Source organism: Salvelinus fontinalis, chromosome 33 (assembly GCF_029448725.1).
Source record: "Salvelinus fontinalis isolate EN_2023a chromosome 33, ASM2944872v1, whole genome shotgun sequence".
NCBI lineage: Eukaryota > Metazoa > Chordata > Actinopteri > Salmoniformes > Salmonidae > Salvelinus > Salvelinus fontinalis.
In genome coordinates this window covers 3895628-3918864 of record NC_074697.1, presented here as the reverse complement: position 1 = coordinate 3918864, position 23237 = coordinate 3895628, and the positions used below count along the sequence as shown (strand labels likewise).

Below are 23237 nucleotides of genomic sequence, written 5' to 3'. Positions count from 1 at the left end.
CCTCCCTCCCCATCTCTTCTCACCTCCCTCCCCTCCCTCCCCATCTCTTCTCTCCTCCCTCCCCTCCCTCCCCGTCTCTTCTCTCCTCCCTTCCCTCCCTCCCCGTCTCTTCTCTCCTCCCTCCCCACCTCCCCGTCTCTTCTCTCCTCCCTCCCCTCCCTCCCCGTCTCTTCTCTCCTCCCTCCCCCCCTCCCCGTCTCTTCTCTCCTCCCTCCCCCCCTCCCCGTCTCTTCTCTCCTCCCTCCCCTCCCTCCCCATCTCTTCTCTCCTCCCTTCCCTCCCTCCCCGTCTCTTCTCTCCTCCCTCCCCCCCTCCCCGTCTCTTCTCTCCTCCCTCCCCTCCCTCCCCGTCTCTTCTCTCCTCCCTCCCCCCCTCCCCGTCTCTTCTCTCCTCCCTCCCCTCCCTCCCCATCTCTTCTCTCCTCCCTTCCCTCCCTCCCCATCTCTTCTCTCCTCCCTTCCCTCCCTCCCTGTCTCTTCTCTCCTCCCTTCCCTCTCTCCCCGTCTCTTCTCTCCTCCCTCCCCTCCCTCCCCGTCTCTTCTCTCCTCCCTCCCCTCCCTCCCCATCTCTTCTCTCCTCCCTTCCCTCCCTCCCCATCTCTTCTCTCCTCCCTTCCCTCCCTCCCCATCTCTTCTCTCCTCCCTCCCTCCCCCCCTCCCCATCTCTTCTCTCCTCCCTTCCCGCCCCTCTCCGTCTCTTCTCTCCTCCCTCCCTTCCCTCCCTCCCTGTCTCTTCTCTCCTCCCTTCCCGCCCCTCTCCGTCTCTTCTCTCCTCCCTTCCCTCCCTCCCTGTCTCTTCTCTCCTCCCTTCCCTCCCTCCCTGTCTCTTCTCTCCTCCCTTCCCTCCCTCCCCGTCTCTTCTCTCCTCCCTTCCCTCCCTCCCCGTCTCTTCTCTCCTCCCTTCCCTCTCTCCCCGTCTCTTCTCTCCTCCCTGCCCTCCCTTCCCTTCCCTCTCTCCCCATCTCTCTCTTTGTAATGTCTGCATTAGGTATTCTGCAGCCATCCTCTGCTGTCACCACAGAATGTGTTAGGGTGTCTGAAGCACTTAAAGGAGATGTTCACCCATTTTTTTATGTTATATTGCGTTTGTGCGCCTCTGAGTGACGTTCTCTCGATTCCCTGGGTCATTTCATGTTTTCATGTGTATCTGAGTTGTTGGCGTTCAAGCAGGCAGAAATCCGTCCGGTATGACGTAGCACCGTGATAAAGTCTCTCTCACTACACTGGAAGTTAAAAGGAATATGACTTTGAGATTTCTAAAACGTCCATCACGCCTGTCAGATTTCAATACTGGCTGATGTCATAACTCGGGAGAATGTATTCTCTCTACTGAGCCATTGATCATATTGTTGCCATATTCCTACCTGGAGAAATGTGTCATTTAACAGAGGGTTCAGCACATATTTCCTGTTTGTCTGTCTCTTAAGTCCACGGTGCATTGCATGGGGCCATTGTCAGAGATATTATAGAAAGGAGATAGGAATTCAATGAATGAAGGAACGTTTAACGCCCCACCCACCAGACTGTCGACCAATCGCGTTCACGTTGTCATGCAGCGTCACGTGGTTGCTAAGCTAAAAGTCAAGCAATCCCTTCTAAAAGTCAATGTATACGTCGAGAAACGTGCCTGTTTTCCTGGAACGTACATAATGTCACGATTCCAAAGCTATACGATATTATATATAGCAAGTTAAATCTCTTTCACATCTCAGAAAAGACATGTAATGGTGTACTTCTTGTTGACGAAATAGATTTGTACTAATGTTCGGTTTATGAGCTAGTGAAATAGATTTGTACTAATGTTCGGTTTATGAGCTAGTGAAATAGATTTGTACTAATGTTCGGTTTATGAGCTAGTGAAATAGATTTGTACTAATGTTCGGTTTATGAGCTAGTGAAAGAGATTTGTACTAATGTTCGGTTTATGAGCTAGTGAAAGAGATTTGTACTAATGTTCGGTTTATGAGCTAGTGAAATAGATTTGTACTAATGTTCGGTTTATGAGCTAGTGAAAGAGATTTGTACTAATGTTCGGTTTATGAGCTAGTGAAAGAGATTTGTACCAATGTTCGGTTTATGAGCTAGTGAAAGAGATTTGTACTAATGTTCGGTTTATGAGCTAGTGAAATAGATTTGTACTAATGTTCGGTTTATGAGCTAGTGAAAGAGATTTGTACTAATGTTCGGTTTATGAGCTAGTGAAATAGATTTGTACTAATGTTCGGTTTATGAGCTAGTGAAAGAGATTTGTACTAATGTTCGGTTTATGAGCTAGTGAAAGAGATTTGTACTAATGTTCGGTTTATGAGCTAGTGAAAGAGATTTGTACTAATGTTCGGTTTATGAGCTAGTGAAAGAGATTTGTGTCAGATCAAATCTGGCATCAGGACAAAATGTGATTCATAGTCACCGAATATATTTTAAGTATTTTAATTAAACTCAAACGATAAATGGTAAATGCAATTTTCGTATATACGGGTTCACTGGATCTCCGCGCAGGGTAGATCAGAGAACTGTGGAATGTACTCAAAATAGTAGTTTTATACTATGACATGTTTATTCTCAACTCGTCCAGTTGGCCTATCATAGTAGAGGTTTAGCATGGTTCATACTCTTGCTCCTCCTTTGTGGGCCCCCAAACTTGTCCAAGCCCCTTGGCGTTTTCCTTCTTCACATCTGGTTGTTGGGTAGAGCAGCTCCATCTGGTGTCCCCCTCGACCATTCACTGAAATAGTTCCTAATATGGTATTGTCCAGTATTCTAAACTCCTGGTTGGTCTAGAGAGATGCACCCCTCCCCTCTCCAGACTGTCCACAGCTTTTATGGCCTGTGGTGGTCAGTTCTTACACACCTACCCCCTCTGTATTGTGTGTGTGTGTGCAACAAAACATCATTCACCTTCAACTAATATGCTAACAGCCTATAGTGCATAAACATAAATCCTAACACTAGCTCCAAATAGACTACGTTTTCTAGCTAGCTAGCTAGCTACTTAGCTAGCCAGCCAGCCCATAGAAAGAGCATTGCATTGTGGGTTTGTAGTCGACTTGAGCTGCAACAGATTTCCACAAGGATTGTCCATGTTGCTACCCACCTTATTATAACATCAGTATGAAACAAAATAATATATTATTCTTACATATTAGTGTTATTTAACACTGTAAATTAAAGGAATTACTGGTTTTGGGTGGATTTTTCCTTTAAGGGTCTTATTTATCCCTCCCCCCTCTCTCCCTCTTCTCCATCTCTGTTTCTCAAACTTTCTCCCAGGAGCTATACAGACCTTCAGTGTGTTTCATGATGTGATAAGATCTGACGAACACTGCTCTCTCTCTAGTTCTCCTTCAGGACAACACACTTACTAATGTTACTAACAGAAAAACCAACCTCTCTGTCTCTCCTTCTCTCTATCTCTCCCTCTGTCTGTCTCTCGCTCTGTCTGTCTCTTCTGTCTGTTTCCTTCTCTGTCTGTCTCTCCCTCTGTCTCTCCCTTTGTCTGTCTCCTTCTCTGTCTGTCTCCTTCTCTGTCTGTCTCCCTCTGTCTGTGTCTACCTCTGTCTGTCTCTCGCTCTGACTGTCTCCTCTGTCTGTTTCCTTCTCTGTCTGTCTCTCCCTCTGTCTCTCCCTTTGTCTGTCTCCTTCTCTGTCTGTCTCCTTCTCTGTCTGTCTCCTTCTCTGTCTGTCTCCTTCTCTGTCTGTCTCCTTCTCTGTCTGTCTCCCTCTGTCTGTGTCTCCCTCTGTCTGTGTCTCCCTCTGTCTGTGTCTCCCTCTGTCTGTGTCTCCCTCTGTCTGTGTCTCCCTCTGTCTGTGTCTCCCTCTGTCTGTGTCTCCCTCTGTCTGTGTCTCCCTCTCTGTCTGTCTCCCTCTGTCTGTGTCTCCCTCTGTCTGTGTCTCCCTCTGTATGTGTCTCCCTCTGTATGTGTCTCCCTCTGTATGTGTCTCCCTTTGTCTGTGTGTCCATCTGTCTGTGTGTCCATCTGTCTGTCTCCCTCTGTCTGTCTCCTTCTCTGTCTGTCTCCCTCTGTCCGTCTCCCTCTGTCTGTCTCTCCCTCTGTCTGTCTCTCCCTCTGTCTGTCTCTCCCTCTGTCTGTCTCTCCCTCTGTCTGTCTCTCCCTCTGTCTGTCTCTCCCTCTGTCTGTCTCTCCCTCTTTCTGTCTGTCTGTCTGTCTGTCTGTCTGTCTGTCTGTCTGTCTGTCTGTCCCTCTGTGTCTCTCTTTTTGTCTGTCTCTGTCTGTCTCTCCCTCTGTGTCTGTCTCTGTATGTCTCTCCCTCCCTGTCTATCTCTGTCTATCTCTGCCTGTCACTCCCTCCCTCTGTATGTCTCTCCCTCCCACTGTGTCTGTCTTTGTCTGTCTCTCTCTCCCTCCCTCTGTCTGTCTCTTTGTCTGTCTCGCTCTCTGGGTCTGTCTTTCTGTCTCTCTCTCTCTCTCTCTGTGTCTCTCTCTCTCTCTCTCTCTCTCTCTCTCTCTGTGTCGGTCTCTCTCTCTCTCTCTCTCTCTCTCTCTCTCTCTCTCTCTCTCTCTCTCTCTCTCTCTCTCTGTGTCGGTCTCTCTCTCTGACCTCCTTTACCAGAACACCACAGAATCAATGCTGCAGACGTGGTACCGGTTAGACTGTTGAGACAGGGAGGTCAACAAGACATTACATTCAACTGTGACTATTTCCTTGAGAATGAAAATGGTTAAATTATAAAAGTAGAAGAATGAGTTAAATTATACCAATGACTGTTACCACGTAAACTATGAAGCGTGCACACAACATAGAAAACAATGATAGCAAATTATCAAACTGTATTTCTGTATTTCTGCAATAAAGTTCTGTACGGGATGTACGAAACGAAAGCTGTGTCGCGTAGTCATTTCTATATGAAGTGTTAACAGGCAGAAAATGAAACGTATATCTGTTAGGCAGGGGTTTACTGTGCAGCCTAGAGAGAGGCTGTCAAGACCATGAAATACACAAGACATGACAGGATGAGGCTTCTCTCTCACACACACACACACACACACACACACACACACACACACACACACACACACACACACACACACACACACACACACACACACACACACACACACACACACACACACACACACCGCTATTCATTTCGCTGGTCGTCCTTGGACACAGGACCAAGACAAACATTCCAGAGGTTGTGTTGTGATCTGTTGTGTTGCGTTGTGTTGTGATGCGTTGTGTTGTGATGCGTTGTGTTGTGATCTGTTGTGATCTGATCTGTTGTGTTGTGATGCGTTGTGATCTGTTGTGTTGTGATCTGTTGTGTTGTGATGCGTTGTGATCTGTTGTGTTGTGATCTGTTGTGTTGTGATGCGTTGTGTTGTGATGTGTTGTGTTGTGATCTGTTGTGTTGTGATCTGTTGTGTTGTGATCTGTTGTGTTGTGATGTGTTGTGTTGTGTTGTGATCTGTTGTGTTGTGTTGTGATCTGTTGTGTTGTGATCTGTTGTGTTGTGTTGTGATCTGTTGTGTTGTGATGCGTTGTGATCTGTTGTGTTGTGATCTGTTGTGTTGTGATGCGTTGTGATCTGTTGTGTTGTGATCTGTTGTGTTGTGTTGTGATGTGTTGTGTTGTGATCTGTTGTGTTGTGTTGTGATCTGTTGTGTTGTGTTGTGATCTGTTGTGATCTGTTGTGTTGTGATGCGTTGTGATCTGTTGTGTTGTGATCTGTTGTGTTGTGATGCGTTGTGATGCGTTGTGATCTGTTGTGTTGTGATCTGTTGTGTTGTGTTGTGATGTGTTGTGTTGTGTTGTGATGCGTTGTGATCTGTTGTGGTGTGATCTGTTGTGTTGTGTTGTGTTGTGTTGTGATCTGTTGTGTTGTGATCTGTTGTGTTGTGTTGTGTTGTGATGCGTTGTGATCTGTTGTGTTGTGATCTGTTGTGTTGTGATGCGTTGTGATCTGTTGTGTTGTGATCTGTTGTGTTGTGATGCGTTGTGTTGTGATCTGTTGTGTTGTGATGCGTTGTGTTGTGTTGTGTTGTGCTGTGATCTGTTGTGATCTGTTGTGTTGTGATGCGTTGTGTTGTGTTGTGTTGTGCTGTGATCTGTTGTGATCTGTTGTGTAACTGCTGCCTTGGAAACATACTCTTTATACAACCAGTCACTCTTATCCTCCCTCTTCAAAAACCAACCGGTCACTCTTATCCTCCCTCCTCAAAAACCAACCAGTCACTCTTATCCTCCATCCTCAAAAACCAACCAGTCACTCTTATCCTCCCTCCTAAAAAACCAACAGGTCACTCTTATCCTCCCTCCTCAAAAGCCAATCAGTCACTCTTATCCTCCCTTCTCAAAAACCAACCAGTCACTCTTAATCTCCCTTCTCAAAAACCAACCAGTCACTCTTATCCTCCATCCTCAAAAACCAACCAGTCACTCTTTTCCTCCCTCCTCAAAAAACAACCAGTCACTCTTATCCTCCCTCCTCAAAAAACAACCGGTTACAGTCCTTCTTCTTTGTACATGTCTCTGTCAAGGCTGCCTTACGTAAACTATTTTCAATGGGTTAGTTATCTTACTGAACCTACCGGTTAACCTGGTCCACCCAGCCCGGTTAATCTGGTCCTCCCAGCCCGGTTATTCTGATCCACCCAGCCCGGTTAATCTGGTCAACCCAGCCCGGTTAATCTGTTCCAACCAGCCCGGTTAATCTGGTCCACCCAGCCTGGTTAATATGATCCACCCAGCCCGGTTAATCTGGTCCACCCAGCCTGGTTAATCTGTTCCACCCAGCCCGGTTAATCTGGTCCACCCAGCCCGGTTAATATGATCCACCCAGCCCGGTTAATCTGGTCCACCCAGCCTGGTTAATATGATCCACCCAGCCCGGTTAATCTGGTCCACCCAGCCTGGTTAATCTGTTCCAACCCAGCCCGGTTAATCTGGTCCACCCAGCCCGGTTAATCTGGTCCTCCCAGCCCGGTTAATCTGGTCCACCCAGCCTGGTTAATATGATCCACCCAGCCCGGTTAATCTGGTCCACCCAGCCCGGTTAATCTGTTCCACCCAGCCCGGTTAATCTGTTCCACCCAGCCCGGTTAATCTGGTCCACCCAGCCCGGTTAATCTGGTCCACCCAGCCCGGTTAATCTGTTCCACCCAGCCCGGTTAATCTGGTCCACCCAGCCCGGTTAATCTGTTCCACCCAGCCTGGTTAATCTGGTCCACCCAGCCTGGTTAATATGATCCACCCAGCCCGGTTAATCTGGTCCACCCAGCCTGGTTAATCTGTTCCACCCAGCCTGGTTAATATGATCCACCCAGCCTGGTTAATCTGGTCCATCCAGCCTGGTTAATCTGTTCCACCCAGCCTGGTTAATCTGGTCCACCCAGCCCGGTTAATCTGGTCCTCCCAGCCCGGTTAATCTGGTCCACCCAGCCCGGTTAATCTGGTCCACCCAGCCCGGTTAATCTGTTCCACCCAGCCCGAATAATCTGGTCCACCCAGCCTGGTTAATATGATCCACCCAGCCCGGTTAATCTGGTCCACCCAGCCCGGTTAATCTGTTCCACCCAGCCCGGTTAATCTGTTCCACCCAGCCCGGTTAATCTGGTCCACCCAGCCCGGTTAATCTGTTCCACCCAGCCCGGTTAATCTGTTCCACCCAGCCCGGTTAATCTGGTCCACCCAGCCCGGTTAATCTGTTCCAACCAGCCTGGTTAATCTGGTCCACCCAGCCTGGTTAATCTGGTCCTCCCAGCCTGGTTAATCTGGTCCACCCAGCCCGGTTAATCTGGTTCTCCCAGCCCGGTTAATCTGGTTCTCCCAGCCCGGTTAATCTGGTCAACCCAGCCTGGTTAATCTGGTCCACCCAGCCCGGTTAATCTGGTCCACCCAGCGCGGTTAATCTGGTCCACCCAGCCTGGTTAATCTGTTCCACCCAGCCCGGTTAATCTGATCCACCAGCCTGGTTAATATGATCCACCCAGCCCGGTTAATCTGGTCCACCCAGCCCGGGTAATCTGGTCAACCCAGCCCGGTTAATCTGGTCCACCCAGCCTGGTTAATCTGGTCCACCCAGCCTGGTTAATCTGTTCCACCCAGCCCGGTTAATCTAGTCCAACCAGCCCGGTTAATCTGGTCCACCCAGCCCGGTTAATCTGGTCCACCCAGCCCGGTTAATCTGGTCCACCCAGCCTGGTTAATCTGATCCACCCAGCCCGGTTAATCTAGTCCACCCAGCCCGGTTAATCTGGTCCACCCAGCCTGGTTAATCTGGTCCTCCCAGCCCGGTTAATCTGGTCCACCCAGCCCGGTTAATCTGGTCCAACCAGCCCGGTTAATCTGGTCCTCCCAGCCTGGTTAATCTGGTCCACCCAGCCTGGTTAATCTGTTCCACCCAGCCGGGTTAATCTAGTCCAACCAGCCCGGTTAATCTGGTCCACCCAGCCCGGTTAATCTGGTCCACCCAGCCCGGTTAATCTGTTCCAACCAGCCTGGTTAATCTGGTCCACCCAGCCTGGTTAATCTGGTCCTCCCAGCCTGGTTAATCTGGTCCACCCAGCCCGGTTAATCTGGTTCTCCCAGCCTGGTTAATCTGGTTAACCCAGCCTGGTTAATCTGGTCAACCCAGCCTGGTTAATCTGGTCCACCCAGCGTGGTTAATCTGGTCCACCCAGCATGGTTAATCTGGGCAACCCAGCCCGGTTAACCTGGTCCACCCAGCCCGGTTAATCTGTTCCACCCAGCCCGGTTAATCTGTTCCACCCAGCCCGGTTAATCTGGTCCACCCAGCCCGGTTAATCTGGTCTACCCAGCCTGGTTAATCTGGTCCACCCAGCCTGGTTAATCTGGTCCTCCCAGCCTGGTTAATCTGGTCATCCCAGCCTGGTTAATCTGGTCCTCCCAGCCTGGTTAATCTGGTCATCCCAGCCTGGTTAATCTGGTCCTCCCAGCCTGGTTAATCTGGTCCACCCAGCCTGGTTAATCTGGTCCACCCAGCCTGGTTAATCTGGTCCTCCCAGCCTGGTTAATCTGGTCCCCCCAGCCTGGTTAATATGATCCACCCAGCCTGGTTAATCTGGTCCACCCAGCCTGGTTAATCTGGTCATCCCAGCCTGGTTAATCTGGTTAACCCAGCCTGGTTAATCTGGTCAACCCAGCCTGGTTAATCTGGTCCACCCAGCCTGGTTAATCTGGTCCACCCAGCCTGGTTAATCTGGGCAACCCAGCCCGGTTAACCTGGTCCACCCAGCCTGGTTAACCTGGTCAACCCAGCCCGGTTAATCTGTTCCACCCAGCCCGGTTAATCTGGTCCACCCAGCCCGGCTAATCTGGTCAACCCAGCCTGGTTAATCTGGTCCACCCAGCCTGGTTAATCTGGTCCTCCCAGCCTGGTTAATCTGGTCATCCCAGCCTGGTTAATCTGGTCCTCCCAGCCTGGTTAATCTGGTCCACCCAGCCTGGTTAATCTGGTCCACCCAGCCTGGTTAATCTGGTCCTCCCAGCCTGGTTAATCTGGTCCACCCAGCCCGGTTAATCTGGTCCACCCAGCCTGGTTAATCTGGTCCTCCCAGCCTGGTTAATCTGGTCCTCCCAGCCTGGTTAATCTGGTCCACCCAGCCTGGTTAATCTGGTCCACCCAGCCTGGTTAATCTGGTCCTCCCAGCCTGGTTAATCTGGTCCACCCAGCCTGGTTAATCTGGTCCACCCAGCCTGGTTAATCTGGTCCTCCCAGCCTGGTTAATCTGGTCCACCCAGCCCGGTTAATCTGGTCCACCCAGCCTGGTTAATCTGGTCCTCCCAGCCTGGTTAATCTGGTCATCCCAGCCTGGTTAATCTGGTCCTCCCAGCCTGGTTAATCTGGTCCACCCAGCCTGGTTAATCTGGTCCTCCCAGCCTGGTTAATCTGGTCCACCCAGCCTGGTTAATCTGGTCCACCCAGCCTGGTTAATCTGGTCCACCCAGCCTGGATAATCTGGTCCACCCAGCCTGGTTAATCTGGTCCACCCAGCCCGATCACTAGCAGGAGACGAGGTGATGAGGTGACCCATCCGTGGTGTGTTTTCCAATTGGAATTGAGACGGTCTCCAATTAAATCGTATTAAACTCTTTATCTCCTAGCTGTATTACATGTTAACCTCTTTATCTCCTAGCTGTATTACATGTTAACCTCTTTATCTCCTAGCTGTATTACATGTTAACCTCTTTATCATCCAGATGTATTACATGTTATTAAACTCTTTATCTCCTAGCTGTATTACATGTTATTAAACTCTTTATCTCCTAGCTGCATTACATGTTAACCTCTTTATCTCCCAGCTGCATTAGATGTTAACCTCATTATCTCCTAGATGTATTAAATGTTAACCTCTTTATCTCCTAGCTCTATTACATGTTAAACTCTTTATCTCCTAGCTGCATTAAATGTTAACCTCTTTATCTCCTAGCTCTATTACATGTTAACCTCTTTATCTCCCAGCTGCATTACATGTTATTAAACCCTTTATCTCCTAGCTGCATTAGATGTTAACCTCTTTATCTCCTAGCTCTATTACATGTTAACCTCTTTATCTCCTAGCTGCATTAAATGTTAACCTCTTTATCTCCTAGCTGCATTACATGTTATTAAACTCTTTATCTCCTAGCTGCATTACATGTTAAACTCTTTATCTCCTAGCTGTATTACATGTTATTAAACTCTTTATCTCCTAGCTGTATTACATGTTATTAAACTCTTTATCTCCTAGCTGTATTACATGTTATTAAACTCTTTATCTCCTAGCTGTATTACATTTTATTAAACTCTTTATCTCCTAGCTGCATTACATGTTAAACTCTTTATCTCCTAGCTGTATTACATGTTATTAAACTCTTTATCTCCTAGCTGCATTACATGTTAACCTCTTTATCTCCTAGCTGTATTACATGTTATTAAACTCTTTATCTCCTAGCTGCATTACATGTTAACCTCTTTATCTCCTAGCTGTATTACATGTTATTAAACTCTTTATCTCCTAGCTGCATTACATGTTAACCTCTTTATCCCCTAGCTGTATTACATGTTATTAAACTCTTTATCTCCTAGCTGCATTACATGTTAACCTCTTTATCTCCTAGCTCTATTACATGTTATTAAACTCTTTATCTCCTAGCTGCATTACATGTTATTAAACTCTTTATCTCCTAGCTGTATTACTTGTTATTATACTCTTTATCTCCTAGCTGTATTACATGTTATTAAACTCTTTATCTCCTAGCTGTATTACATTTTATTAAACTCTTTATCTCCTAGCTGCATTACATGTTAAACTCTTTATCTCCTAGCTGTATTACATGTTATTAAACTCTTTATCTCCTAGCTGTATTACATGTTATTAAACTCTTTATCTCCTAGCTGTATTACATGTTATTAAACTCTTTATCTCCTAGCTGTATTACATTTTATTAAACTCTTTATCTCCTAGCTGCATTACATGTTAACCTCTTTATCTCCCAGATGTATTACATGTTATTAAACCCTTTACCTCCTAGCTGCATTAAGGCCCATGTAGGGTGCTGTAAATGCTTACAGGGTGAAATTGGCTGAAGTGAAGGAAGCCTGTCTGTCCATGTGCTCTCTTTGGTTCTCCCAATCACATTATTCACAGACGTACGGTGGCCCACACACACACCACCATCACCACACCATCACCACATACCACCATCACCACACCATCACCATCACCACACCATCACCACCATCACCACACCATCACCACACACCACCATCACCACACCATCACCATCACCACACCATCACCATCACCACAACACCATCACCACACAACACCATCACCACCATACCATCACCACACCATCACCACACCATCACCACACACCACCATCACCACACCATCACCATCAACACACAACACCATCACCACACCATCACCACACACCACCATCACCACACCATCACCACACAACACCATCACCACACCATCACCACACACCACCATCACCACACCATCACCACACACCACCATCACCACACCATCACCATCACCACACACCACCATCATCACCATCACCACACACCACCATATCACCATCACCACACCATCACCATCACCACACACCACCATCATCACCATCACCACACCATCACCATCAACACCATCACCACACCATCACCACACCATCACCATCACCACACCATCACCTGAGGTGGCAGGGAGCCTAGTGGTTAGAGTGTTGGGCCATTAACCGAAAAGTTGCTGGATCGAATCCCCGAGCTGCCAAGGTAAAAATCTGTTGTTCTGCTTCTGAACAAGGCAGTTAACCCACTGTTCCCCGGTAGGCGGACAGTAGGCCATCATTGTAAATAAGAATATGTTCTTAACTGACTTGCTTAGTTAAAAAAAAGGTTAAATAAAACAAATTACAAGGCAGAGGGAACCACTGGCAGCATTATGGAGTGTGTGTGTAGTCTGAGACATGACAGAGGGAACCACCCAGCAGCAGTATGGAGTGTGTGTGTAGTCTGAGACATGACAGAGGGAACCACCCAGCAGCATTATGGAGTGTGTGTGTAGTCTGAGACATGACAGAGGGAACCACCCTGTAGCATTATGGAGTGTGTGTAGTCTGAGACATGACAGAGGGAACCACCCAGCAGCATTATGGAGTGTGTTTGCGTCCAATCTGTACTGTCTGAAACAGATCATGAATTCAGAATGGTAAAGGGTTGGGAGAGGGTTCAAACTAAACTATTAAAAACTAGTGCCTAGTATCGGGATTGAACACGCAACCCTCGAAACCGGAGCTCTCACACACACACACACACACACACACGGCAGCTAGCCTCGAGGTTAGAACGTTCTGCCAATAACTGAAAGGTCATTGGTTTGAATCCTTGAGCTGACAACGTGAGCAATCTGTTGATGTGTCCTTGAGCAAGGCACTTAACCCCCCCCCCCCCCCCCCCAAATGTTCCAGGTGCGCTAGACAATGGTGACCCTGGCCGTGACCCCACTCCCTGTGGGCATATGCAAGAAACACATGTCCATTAAACACTTGGAACGATGAACACTTGTATAAAGTTATTAGTATTACACACCAGCCTACCCTTCTGCCATTGAAAGAAAAGACAGTGACGACAGCGTGAGGTTTGTAAAGTGCAGTACGCACTGGGTTTTTGTACATAAATCGCGGAGCATCATCCTCGAGGAGCCTCGCCATCTATCTCCTCCAGTACGCGTCTAAAGTGCACTGGTGTCCTATTCTGGAAGCTACTTTCCGTTATGTATCCAAGATATATCCAACTGGACTGCTGAAATATAGCCTATCAGAGTGACTCACCAGGGATGTAGTCTAGCCTATGTGTACCGTTAGAACTCTAGTAACATTTTGGCATTGGCTCAAAGTTTATATACATATTTATATATATATATATATATATATATATATATATAACACAAGCCAGGTCGACAAAGTTACCTAAATGAAAATGTCCTCGACTCTCAGCTCCCCGTCACCGAACAACAGCAGCCTTTTCACCTCGAGCTACGAGAGGACGGACCTCACCGAGGCGCAAAGACAGATGAGCCTGCTTCTCTTCGGCTTGTGCGTCGCCATCGCCGCTCTTACCTTCTTGGGAAGTGTGTATTCTCTCTTCTTTTTCATTCGGATGAGGTGGAAAACTATCCTGTGGCTCATCGTGGCTTCGATGTCCGTGGACGACCTGCTCAGCGTGATACCTCTCTCCCTCTTTATGCTCATGCAGTGGGAGAGAGATGGAGAGGGAGGGTCGGTGACCATATGCACTTTGTCGGGACTTCTCTATGTGTTCCAAGGACTCTCCAGCAATATGAAGGCTTGCCTTATCGCAGCCTACACCTTTTACGTTACCAAGCGAGAAGGAAGCCCTCGGCCGTTGAGGGTGATGTTGGCGATAATAGGGGTGTGGGTAGTCAGCCTGGCCGTCAGTGTACTACCCCTGTGCGGCTGGGGGAGTTTCACTCCGCTCTCTCTCGGCTGCTTCCCGGAGAGACGAGGTTTTTACATTCTGCTCCTTTTTTCTTTGTACTCCGTGTGTTTCTGTGGATTGGTGTTCTTCTTCGTTCCTCTCACCTACCAGCTCCTGTGTTCCAGAGAGCCACAGAGGACGCTCTACCCGAGCTACTTGGATATGGCCAGGGATCTGAGAGGGGACGGGTCTGCGCCTCTCTGCGACCTCCCGTCCTTCTCTCGGGACAGCTTGGACAGAAGTTTCAGTACCTACAACGAGCTGAGTCCGGTTGGTTTGAGGAAAGGGTTAGGGGTGCGGGACAAAGTGGAAACATATACCTGTTCAAACCCGGACTCTGATCGTGTACTGAGGGATGATGGTACCATCTGTAACTGGGAATCCCCGGTGTTCTTTGCACAAAAGCGCTTCTCCATGATCCTAGCGGTGGTGAGAGTTGTCTTGTGGATGCCGATGATGGTGAGTGGCCTAGAGATGCTAAAATGTGTAGATTAAAAAAAATATCAAATCATAGAAAGGCTATGTATGCTCCTATAACAAATAGGTGTTCATGTGGGGTTTAATAATGCAATTGCATTATATACAGTGTATTTTCTTAGTCCTGCGATGCCAAGATGAATAGGCCGTCTCCCTACTCTATAAAACATGTAGGGTAAGGTGGGGTAACTAGCCCCACAAAATGGCATTGCACATCTCACTGTTATTGCCCCCAACACACTCACCTTAAATTTGACTGCTTTATTAAAAACGAGTTGCAATTTATATCTCTAAACAAGTGTATTTTTTATCTTTAGGCTCCCCTAAAGGTATATTTATTTTTTATTTCACCTTTATTTTTAACCAGGTAGGCAAGTTGAGAACAAGTTCTCATTTACAATTGCGACCTGGCCAAGATAAAGGAAAGCAGTTCGACACATACAACAACACAGAGTTACACATGGAGTAAAACAAACATACAGTCAATAATACAGTAGAAAAATAAGTCTATATACAATGTGAGCAAATGAGGTGAGATAAGGGAGGTAAAGGCAAAAAAAAGGTGATGGTGGCGAAGTAAATACAATATAGGAAGTAAAACATTGGAATGGTAGATTTGCTGTGGAAGAATGTGCAAAGTAGAGATAGAAATAATGGGGTGCAAAGGAGCAAAAAATAAATAAATAAATACAGTAAGGGGGGGAGTAGTTGTTTGGGCTTAATTATAGATGGGCTATGTACAGGTGCAGTAATCTGTGAGCTGCTCTGACAGCTGGTGCTTAAAGCTAGTGAGGGAGATAAGTGTTTCCAGTTTCAGAGATTTTTGTAGTTCGTTCCAGTATTTGGCAGCAGAGAACTGGAAGGAGAGGCGGCCAGAGGAAGAATTGGTTTTGGGGGTGACCAGAGATATACCTGCTGGAGCGCGTGCTACAGGTGGGTGCTGCTATGGTGACCAGCGAGCTGAGATAAGGGGGGACTTTACCTAGCAGGGTCTTGTAGATGACCTGGAGCCAGTGGGTTTGGCGTCGAGTATGAAGCGAGGGCCAGCCAATGAGAGCGTACAGGTCGCAGTGGTGGGTAGTATATGGGGCTTTGGTGACAAAACGGATGGCACTGTGATAGACTGCATCCAATTATATTATAAATTATTATATATTATTATATTATAATATTATAGTATATACTGTGCATTCGGAAAGTATTCATACCCCTTCCCTTTTGGGAAGTGGATTAAATGGGTTACGTTTGTCCCTCATCATTCAATACACAATACCCCATAATGACATCACAATACCCCATAATGACATCACAATACCCCATAAGGACATCACAATACCCAATAATGACATCACAATACCCCATAAGGACATCACAATACCCAATAATGATAAAGTGAAGACAGGTTTTTAGAAAAGATTTCTTAAATATATTCAAAATTCAAAACAGAAATACCTTATTTACATAACTATTCAGACCCTTTGCTATGAGACTCGAAATTGAGTTCGGGTGCATTCTGTTTCCATTGATTATCCTTGAGATGTTTCTACAGCTTGATTGGAGTCCACCTGTGGTAAATTCAATTGATTGGACATGATTTGGAAAGGCTCACACCTGTCTATGTAAGGTCCCACATTTGACAGTGAATGTCAGAGACAAAAACCAAACCTTGAGATCGAAGGAATAGTCCGTAGAGCGCCGAGACAGGATTGTGTCGATGCACGGATCTGGGGAAGGGTACCAAAACAATTCTGCAGCATTGAAGGTCCCCAAGAACACAGTGGCCTCCATCATTCTTATATGGAAGAAGTTTGGAACCACCAAGACTCTTCCTAGAGCTGGCCGCCTGGCCAAACTGAGCAATCGGGGGAGAAGGGCCTTGGTCAGGGAGGTGACCAAGAACGCGATGGTCACTCTGACAGAGCTCTAGAGTTCCTCTGTGGAGATGGGAAAACCTTCCAGAAGGACAACCATCTCTGCAGCACTCCACCAATCAGGCCTTTATGGTAGAGTGGCCAGAAGGAAGCCACTCCTCAGTAAAAGGTACATGACAGCCCGCTTGGAGTTTGCCAAAACTTATACGTTCCTTCATTCATTGAATTCCTATCCTACAATATCTCTAACAACGGCACTATGCAATGCACCCTGGACTAAAGAGACAGACAAACAGGAAATATGTGCTAAACCCTCTGTTAAATGACACATTTCTCAAGGTAGGAATATGGCAACAATATGATCAATGGCTCATTAGAGAGAATACATTCTCCTGCGTTATAACATCAGCCAGTATTGAAATCTGACATGCGTGATGGACGTTTTAGAAATCTCAAAGTCATATTCTTTTTAACTTCCAGTGTAGTGAGAGAGACTTTATCACGGTGCTACGTCATCTCTGCATGTCTGGCAGACATATCAGTGTGGATGACGGATCACCACCTCAAGCTGAACCTCGGCAAGACGGAGCTGCTCTTCCTCCCGGGGAAGGACTGCCCGTTCCATGATCTCGCCATCACGGTTGACAACTCCATTGTGTCCTCCTCCCAGAGGGCTAAGAACGTTGGCGTGATCCTGGACAACACCCTGTCGTTCTCAACTAACATCAAGGCGGTGGCCCATTCCTGTAGGTTCATGCTCTACAACATTCGCAGAGTACGACCCTGCCTCACACAGGAAGCGGCGCAGGTCCAAATCCAGGCACTTGTCATCTCCCGTCTGGATTACTGCAACTCGCTGTTGGCTGGGCTCCCTGCCTGTGCCATTAAACCCCTACAACTCATCCAGAACGCCGCAGCCCGTCTGGTATTCAACCTTACCAAGTTCTCTCACGTCACCCCGCTCCTCCGCTCTCTCCACTGGCTTCCAGTTGAAGCTCGCATCCGCTACAAGACCATGGTGCTTGCCTACGGAGCTGTGAGGGGAACGGCACCTCCGTACCTTCAGGCTCTGATCAGGCCCTACACCCAAACAAGGGCACTGCGTTCATCCACCTCTGGCCTGCTCGCCTCCCTACCTCTGAGGAAGTACAGTTCCCGCTCAGCCCAGTCAAAACTGTTCGCTGCTCTGGCACCCCAATGGTGGAACAAACTCCCTCACGACGCCAGGTCAGCGGAGTCAATCACCACTGTAACGGCTTTCCTCCTCCTCTTCATCCGAAGAGGAGGAACATGGATTGAACCAAAATGCAGCTGAGTTTGTAGACATGATTTATTAAAGAAAAAACACGAAAACACGAACTTGACTAATAAACTAACAAAACAAATAAACGGTGTAGACAGATCTGAACGACGGACTCACATAACACACGAGAACGCACGAACAGGGAAAAAAGCCTACACATAAAAAACACTGAACAAACAAACCGAAACCAGTCCCGTGTGGCGTAAAGACATACACAAACACAGGAGACAATCACCCACAACGAACACTGTGAAAACACCTACCTAAATATGACTCTTAATTAGAGGAACGCCAAACACCTGCCTCTAATTAAGAGCCATACCAGGCAACCCATAAACCAACATAGAAACAGAAAACATAGAATGCCCACCCAAACTCACGTCCTGACCAACTAACACATATAACAAACTAACAGAAATAGGTCAGGAACGTGACAACCACCTTCCGGAGACACCTGAAACCCCACCTCTTTAAGGAATACCTAGGATAGGATAAAGTAATCCTTCTAACCCCCCCCCCCCCCCCTCCCTTAAAGATTTAGATGCACTATTGTAAAGTGGTTGTTACACTGGATATCATAAGGTGAATGTACCAATTTGTAAGTCGCTCTGGATAAGAGCGTCTGCTAAATGACTTAAATGTAAATGTAAATACCGGACGGATTTCTGCCTGCTTGAACGCCAACAACTCAGATACACATGAAAACATGAAATGACCCAGGGAATCGAGAGAACGTCACTCAGAGGTGCACAAACGCAATATAACACTAAATATATATATAACAATATATATATAACATAACCCATTCATTTAAGGCCAGGCTCCACACCCTAATACGGAATTGTTGTTTTCTTAATCATATCACAATCAATTTTTACCAGGTGAATTTAGACACAAATAAAATTATTTTTTGTATTACAATATTCCGGACAATTTTTATTTGAATATGCAAATAAAGGCAATACCTCATTACATATGCATATATTTGCATATCAAGCAAGAGTATTTTTCTGGACATTGGATGAAGCTAGCCCAAATATTTTTTGTTTCATTGTGTTAATTACACTCCAGGACTGGACTTGATCAAAGCAGATTGTGGATAAAAACTTTTTATCTGTAAAATACTAAAGACGTGTACGTAAAATGTATTTTTTGGTAAATTTTTTCCAAATAAAAAGGTTATGTAGAATAAAAATGTGACAGCATATAAACAGTTCCATCTGAGCAAGTTTGGAGAATAATATCTAAGGATAACCACACAACATTTGGTGAATGTAGAGGCACCTGAAGCTGAAACAAGTGTGTTAGCGTGTGTGAACAGTCTGACTTTCGGGAAAAAGACAAGTACAATAAATTAAGACTACCAAACTCCAAAAACCTTTTTAGACCCAATCACCATATCTTTAAAGTCAGATACTAAATATAGTTCAGTTTCTAACATTTCTATGAAATAGGCATTTAAAATTCTGTGTAATTCAATGTAGTGAGCTTTGAAATGATTGATGTATGTCCATTATAAAGTGGTTAAAATTCATACAAATGTTGATGACGTTAGTATGATAAACTAAAGAAAATACATATTTTAATCAAGTTTTTTGACATTTTTACGTTTACTTTTTGAAAATACTAATATTAATGGACCAAAATACCAACAATGTAAAAATGTAAAAATGTAATTTCAGTTTGTGGTGCCTGACCTTAATAAGATTGTATACACTGAGTGTACAAAACATTAGGAATACCTGCTCCTTCCCTGACATAGACTGACCAGGTGAATCCAGGTGAAAGCTATGATCCCTTATTGATGTTGCTAGTTAAATCCCCTTCAATCAGTGTAGATGGAAGAGGAGATAGGTTAAATACACATTTTTAAGCCTTGAGACAATTGAGACATGAATTGTGTATGTGGGGCGGCAGGTAGCCTAGTGGTTAGAGCATTGGGCCAGTAACCGAAAGGTTGCTAGATCGAATCCCAGAGCTGCCAAGGTAAAAATCTGTTGTCCTGCACCTGAACAAGGCAGTTAACCCACTGTTCCATCATTGTAAATAAGAATTTGTTCTTGACTAGTTAAAAGAAAATAAAAACATGTGAAATTCTGAAGGTGAATGGGCAAGACAAAATATTTAAGGGCCTTTGAACAGGGTATGACAGTTTGTGCACTGGTTTTATTGTGTCAAGAACAGCAACACTGTTGGATTTCTCACGCGCAACACTTTCCCGTGTGTATCAAGAATGGTCCACCACCCAAAGGACATCCAGCCAACTTGACACAACCGTCAACATGGGCCAGCATCCCTGTGGAACGCTTTTGATACCTTTTGAAGTCCATGCCCTGACAAATTTAGGCTGTTTTGAGGGCACAAATCAAATCAAATTTTATTTTTCACATGCGCCGAATACAACAGTGAAAAGCCCTTAACCAACGATGCAGTTTAAAAAAATAAAAATAAAAATAATAAATAAAAGTAACAAATAATTAAAGAGCAACATTAAAATCACAATATTAGGAATATTAGGAAGGTGCTCTAAAGTTTTGTTCTAAATTTGGAGATACCAGACCAACTCACCTCAGAATCATTTTGTTAGAGTGACTTAAAAAATGTAGACGAGACAGATAACATTTGTTGTTGAGCAAGAGTAGTGACAGCCAGGGAAAGTGTTGGGGAAAATTTGGTGACATATGGTGGTTTCTGTTGTAATTACGGTGTGTGCTGTGGCAGTTACCCCACATTACCCTATGTTGTAATCTAATGATGAGTACATGCCGTTTTCATTCACAGACTCTGGTGCTCGTGCGTCATGCTGTAAACGTCCGCAGCTCCTACCTGGAAACGCTGGAAACGGTGAGCTTCTTCCTGACCCTGCTGGCGCCTGCGGTCACGCCGGTGTTCATGCTCTCCGAGCGCTGGATCCACCTTCCGTGCGGGTGCTTCATCAACTGCCCGCGGGACACAGAGCGTGAGCCCACCGGTAGGCTATGCCCTCTGTGATTGTAAAGGGCCAGTGAGCTGAGGGGCAGAGTGGAAAAACCCAGACGCTTATCTAAAGCGACGTAACATTTTAACATAAGCTACCTAGGCCTACAGTATATGCCTACGAGAATCAAACTCACAGTATTATGGTAAATGCCCCATAACATACAGTATAGACCTGCACATTAAACCTAACACATTTACACGACAACAGTTGTTACAATGAAACATAATTTGGGTCTGAAACACATAAGCATACATCAATGTCGTAGAAAAAAATAAATAAATCACTGATCTAAATGAAATATGTTTATTTATTTTTGGGGCAAAAGTCACTATACATTTTCATTTTCTTCCCGCAGCAAAGAAGAGGTTTGAATTTAACCTCTCCTTCCAAAAAGGGTACGGAATATACAAGATATCGCACGCGACCAACCCCCACCGAACCCCGTCCGTCGAGAAACCTTCCTATTACAACTTCTTCAACTGCGACTTCACAGAAAACCAGCTTGCCGTGCTGGACAGCTCCGGGGTCGCGAGCCTGCAGGCCGAGCTGGAGTTCAGGACCCCACGTGCAGTGGACAGCTCCCCACTGCGTGAACATGGCGATCTGCTTCTCGAGGCAGTGGCAGGTGGAGGAGAGGCCCTGGCGCTGGCAGACTGCCTCCAATTTCCTCACGATAACCACAGAGACCAGGACCTCAACCTCACCGACACGTCGTCGGTGTTCGAGGGAACGGAACGGAGACTGTCGCATGTAGAGTGCATAAAAATGGAGCTGACGGACTGGGAGTGGTGTAGGAGTAAATCCGAGAGGACCCCCAGACAGGTAGCTAACCTCGCAACGTTTCCCTAAGTGGCTAACATAAACAAACCTCTAGTCTATACCAACCAGTGCCTTATATTTAGAAAATAATATGGCTCTGGGTTAGACTATAGGCTAGCTAGGTAAATAAATGTTGACACTATGGCTGCATTACTTTGACCTGTATAGCCTAACCCAGTAGTTCTTCATCCTGGTCCTTGGAACCCAAAGAGGTGCACATTTTTGTTTTTGACCTAGCACTACACACCTGATTCAAATGATCAACTCATCATCAAGCTTTAGATTTAAATCAGGTGTGTGTAGTGCTGAGACAATAAATTATTCAGGTCCTCTGTGTTTCCAGGACCCGAATTAAGAAACGCCGATAACATACAGATTGAAGCCCTGTTCACACTGGCAGTTTGAAGGGACTCAAATCCGATTAATTTGCACATCTGATTCCAATCTGTTCTTTTTCCAACTGCAGTCAACTAGCTAGTCACAGCAGTCAACTAGCTAGTCACAGCAGTCAACTAGCTAGTTACAGCAGTCAACTAGCTAGTCACAGCAGTCAACTAGCTAGCCACAGCAGTCAACTAGCTAGTCACAGCAGTCAACTAGCTAGTTACAGCAGTCAACTAGCTAGCTGTGACTAGCTAGTTGACTGCTGTGACAAGCCAAAAAATGATTTGTTTTGAAAGTTGGATAATTGTTTTTAATTTAAAAGTATTCTTAAACTATGATTTTGAACAGTCGAAGTAACTGGGAAACGTCCATGTTGACGCATTGTTGTCAGCTTAGCTTTCTACATAACTTCTGAGTGATAGGATGCAGGAGAACCACCACCAATCAGACTACACCACCGCTCACACACCAGTCGTTACTATGACAACCGGCGTAGCCATGTCAGCAGTCGGACTGCTGTCTGAACGCACACATTTCGACTTGGTCACCTGTAAACGTGTTGTTTGAACAGTCCGTATTCCTAAACTGATTTGAGCATTAAGACCTGCAGTGTGAACAAGGCTGATCAATATGTCCCCTGCTATCTAGCCACCATATGATTCAGTGATAACGTCCGAGAAGACGGTGTTTTTTTTTCGATATAGTGGCATGGGTGTTGTTGTTATATTGGCAAACTGTGCCAATTTATCCGACAAACACCGGCTTCGAGGGTATTATCGCGTTTATACAACGGGTTACCAACATATTCAAATTATAACTTGTGGAATAGACACCAGCTGGACTACGCATTTAACCAATCAGAATTCAGGATTAGACCCATCCGTTGTATAATATTGATTATCCTCCGAGACCTCCCCTTTTTTCTGCTTTATTCTCACTTGCGAACAAGTCAACAATCAAGAGCAATGATGGTCATGAGTTAACAGCAGCTATAGTGATATTGTGTAGGCCAACAATTAATAAAACGTTTGTAATTCAGGGCCAATTCTAAGGAACTGCCCCAGACAACAGATGGACTTTTCATCTCTCTAGGCTACTTGTGAGTTTACACACATTACGTTAGGCAGAAATGACCCATAGCCTCTGTACCGAGCGCACCTGTCGGCGCTGCAAAGCCTGATGGCTTTCTAATTGTGAATTTAAAAAGCTCACAGAAGGTACAAGTGGCTTAAATGTCCCGTTTTAGCGGTTCGCTGTTCGCTGTTAGAACATCCAGCAGCTTCACTTGAAAACTAGCCACCTGTGCATCTAGTGTGTGTGTGTGTGTGTGTGTGTGTGTGTGTGTGTGTGTGTGTGTGTGTGTGTGTGTGTGTGTGTGTGTGCGTGTGCGTGTGCGTGTGCGTGTGCGTGTGCGTGTGCGCGCGTGCGTGTG

At 46.0% G+C, this 23237-nt stretch overlaps 1 protein-coding gene across 4 annotated transcripts in view; it reads left to right on the top strand.

Moving 5' to 3' along the window:
• Positions 1-13120: 13120 nt before the first annotated feature.
• The window catches only part of LOC129831659 (probable G-protein coupled receptor 149), a 31452-nt gene continuing 21335 nt past the window's right edge, over positions 13121-23237 (top strand). For all 4 annotated transcript variants that reach the window (XR_008755799.1, XR_008755800.1, XR_008755801.1 and 1 more), the window contains exons 1-3: positions 13121-14430; positions 20404-20593; positions 20958-21424. Coding sequence is in view for 1 of the 4 variants with exons in the window: in XM_055895022.1 (XP_055750997.1) it covers positions 13447-14430; positions 20404-20593; positions 20958-21424 (1641 nt within the window). In the remaining 3 variants the exon portion in view is untranslated. The remainder of the gene's footprint in view (positions 14431-20403; positions 20594-20957; positions 21425-23237) is intronic.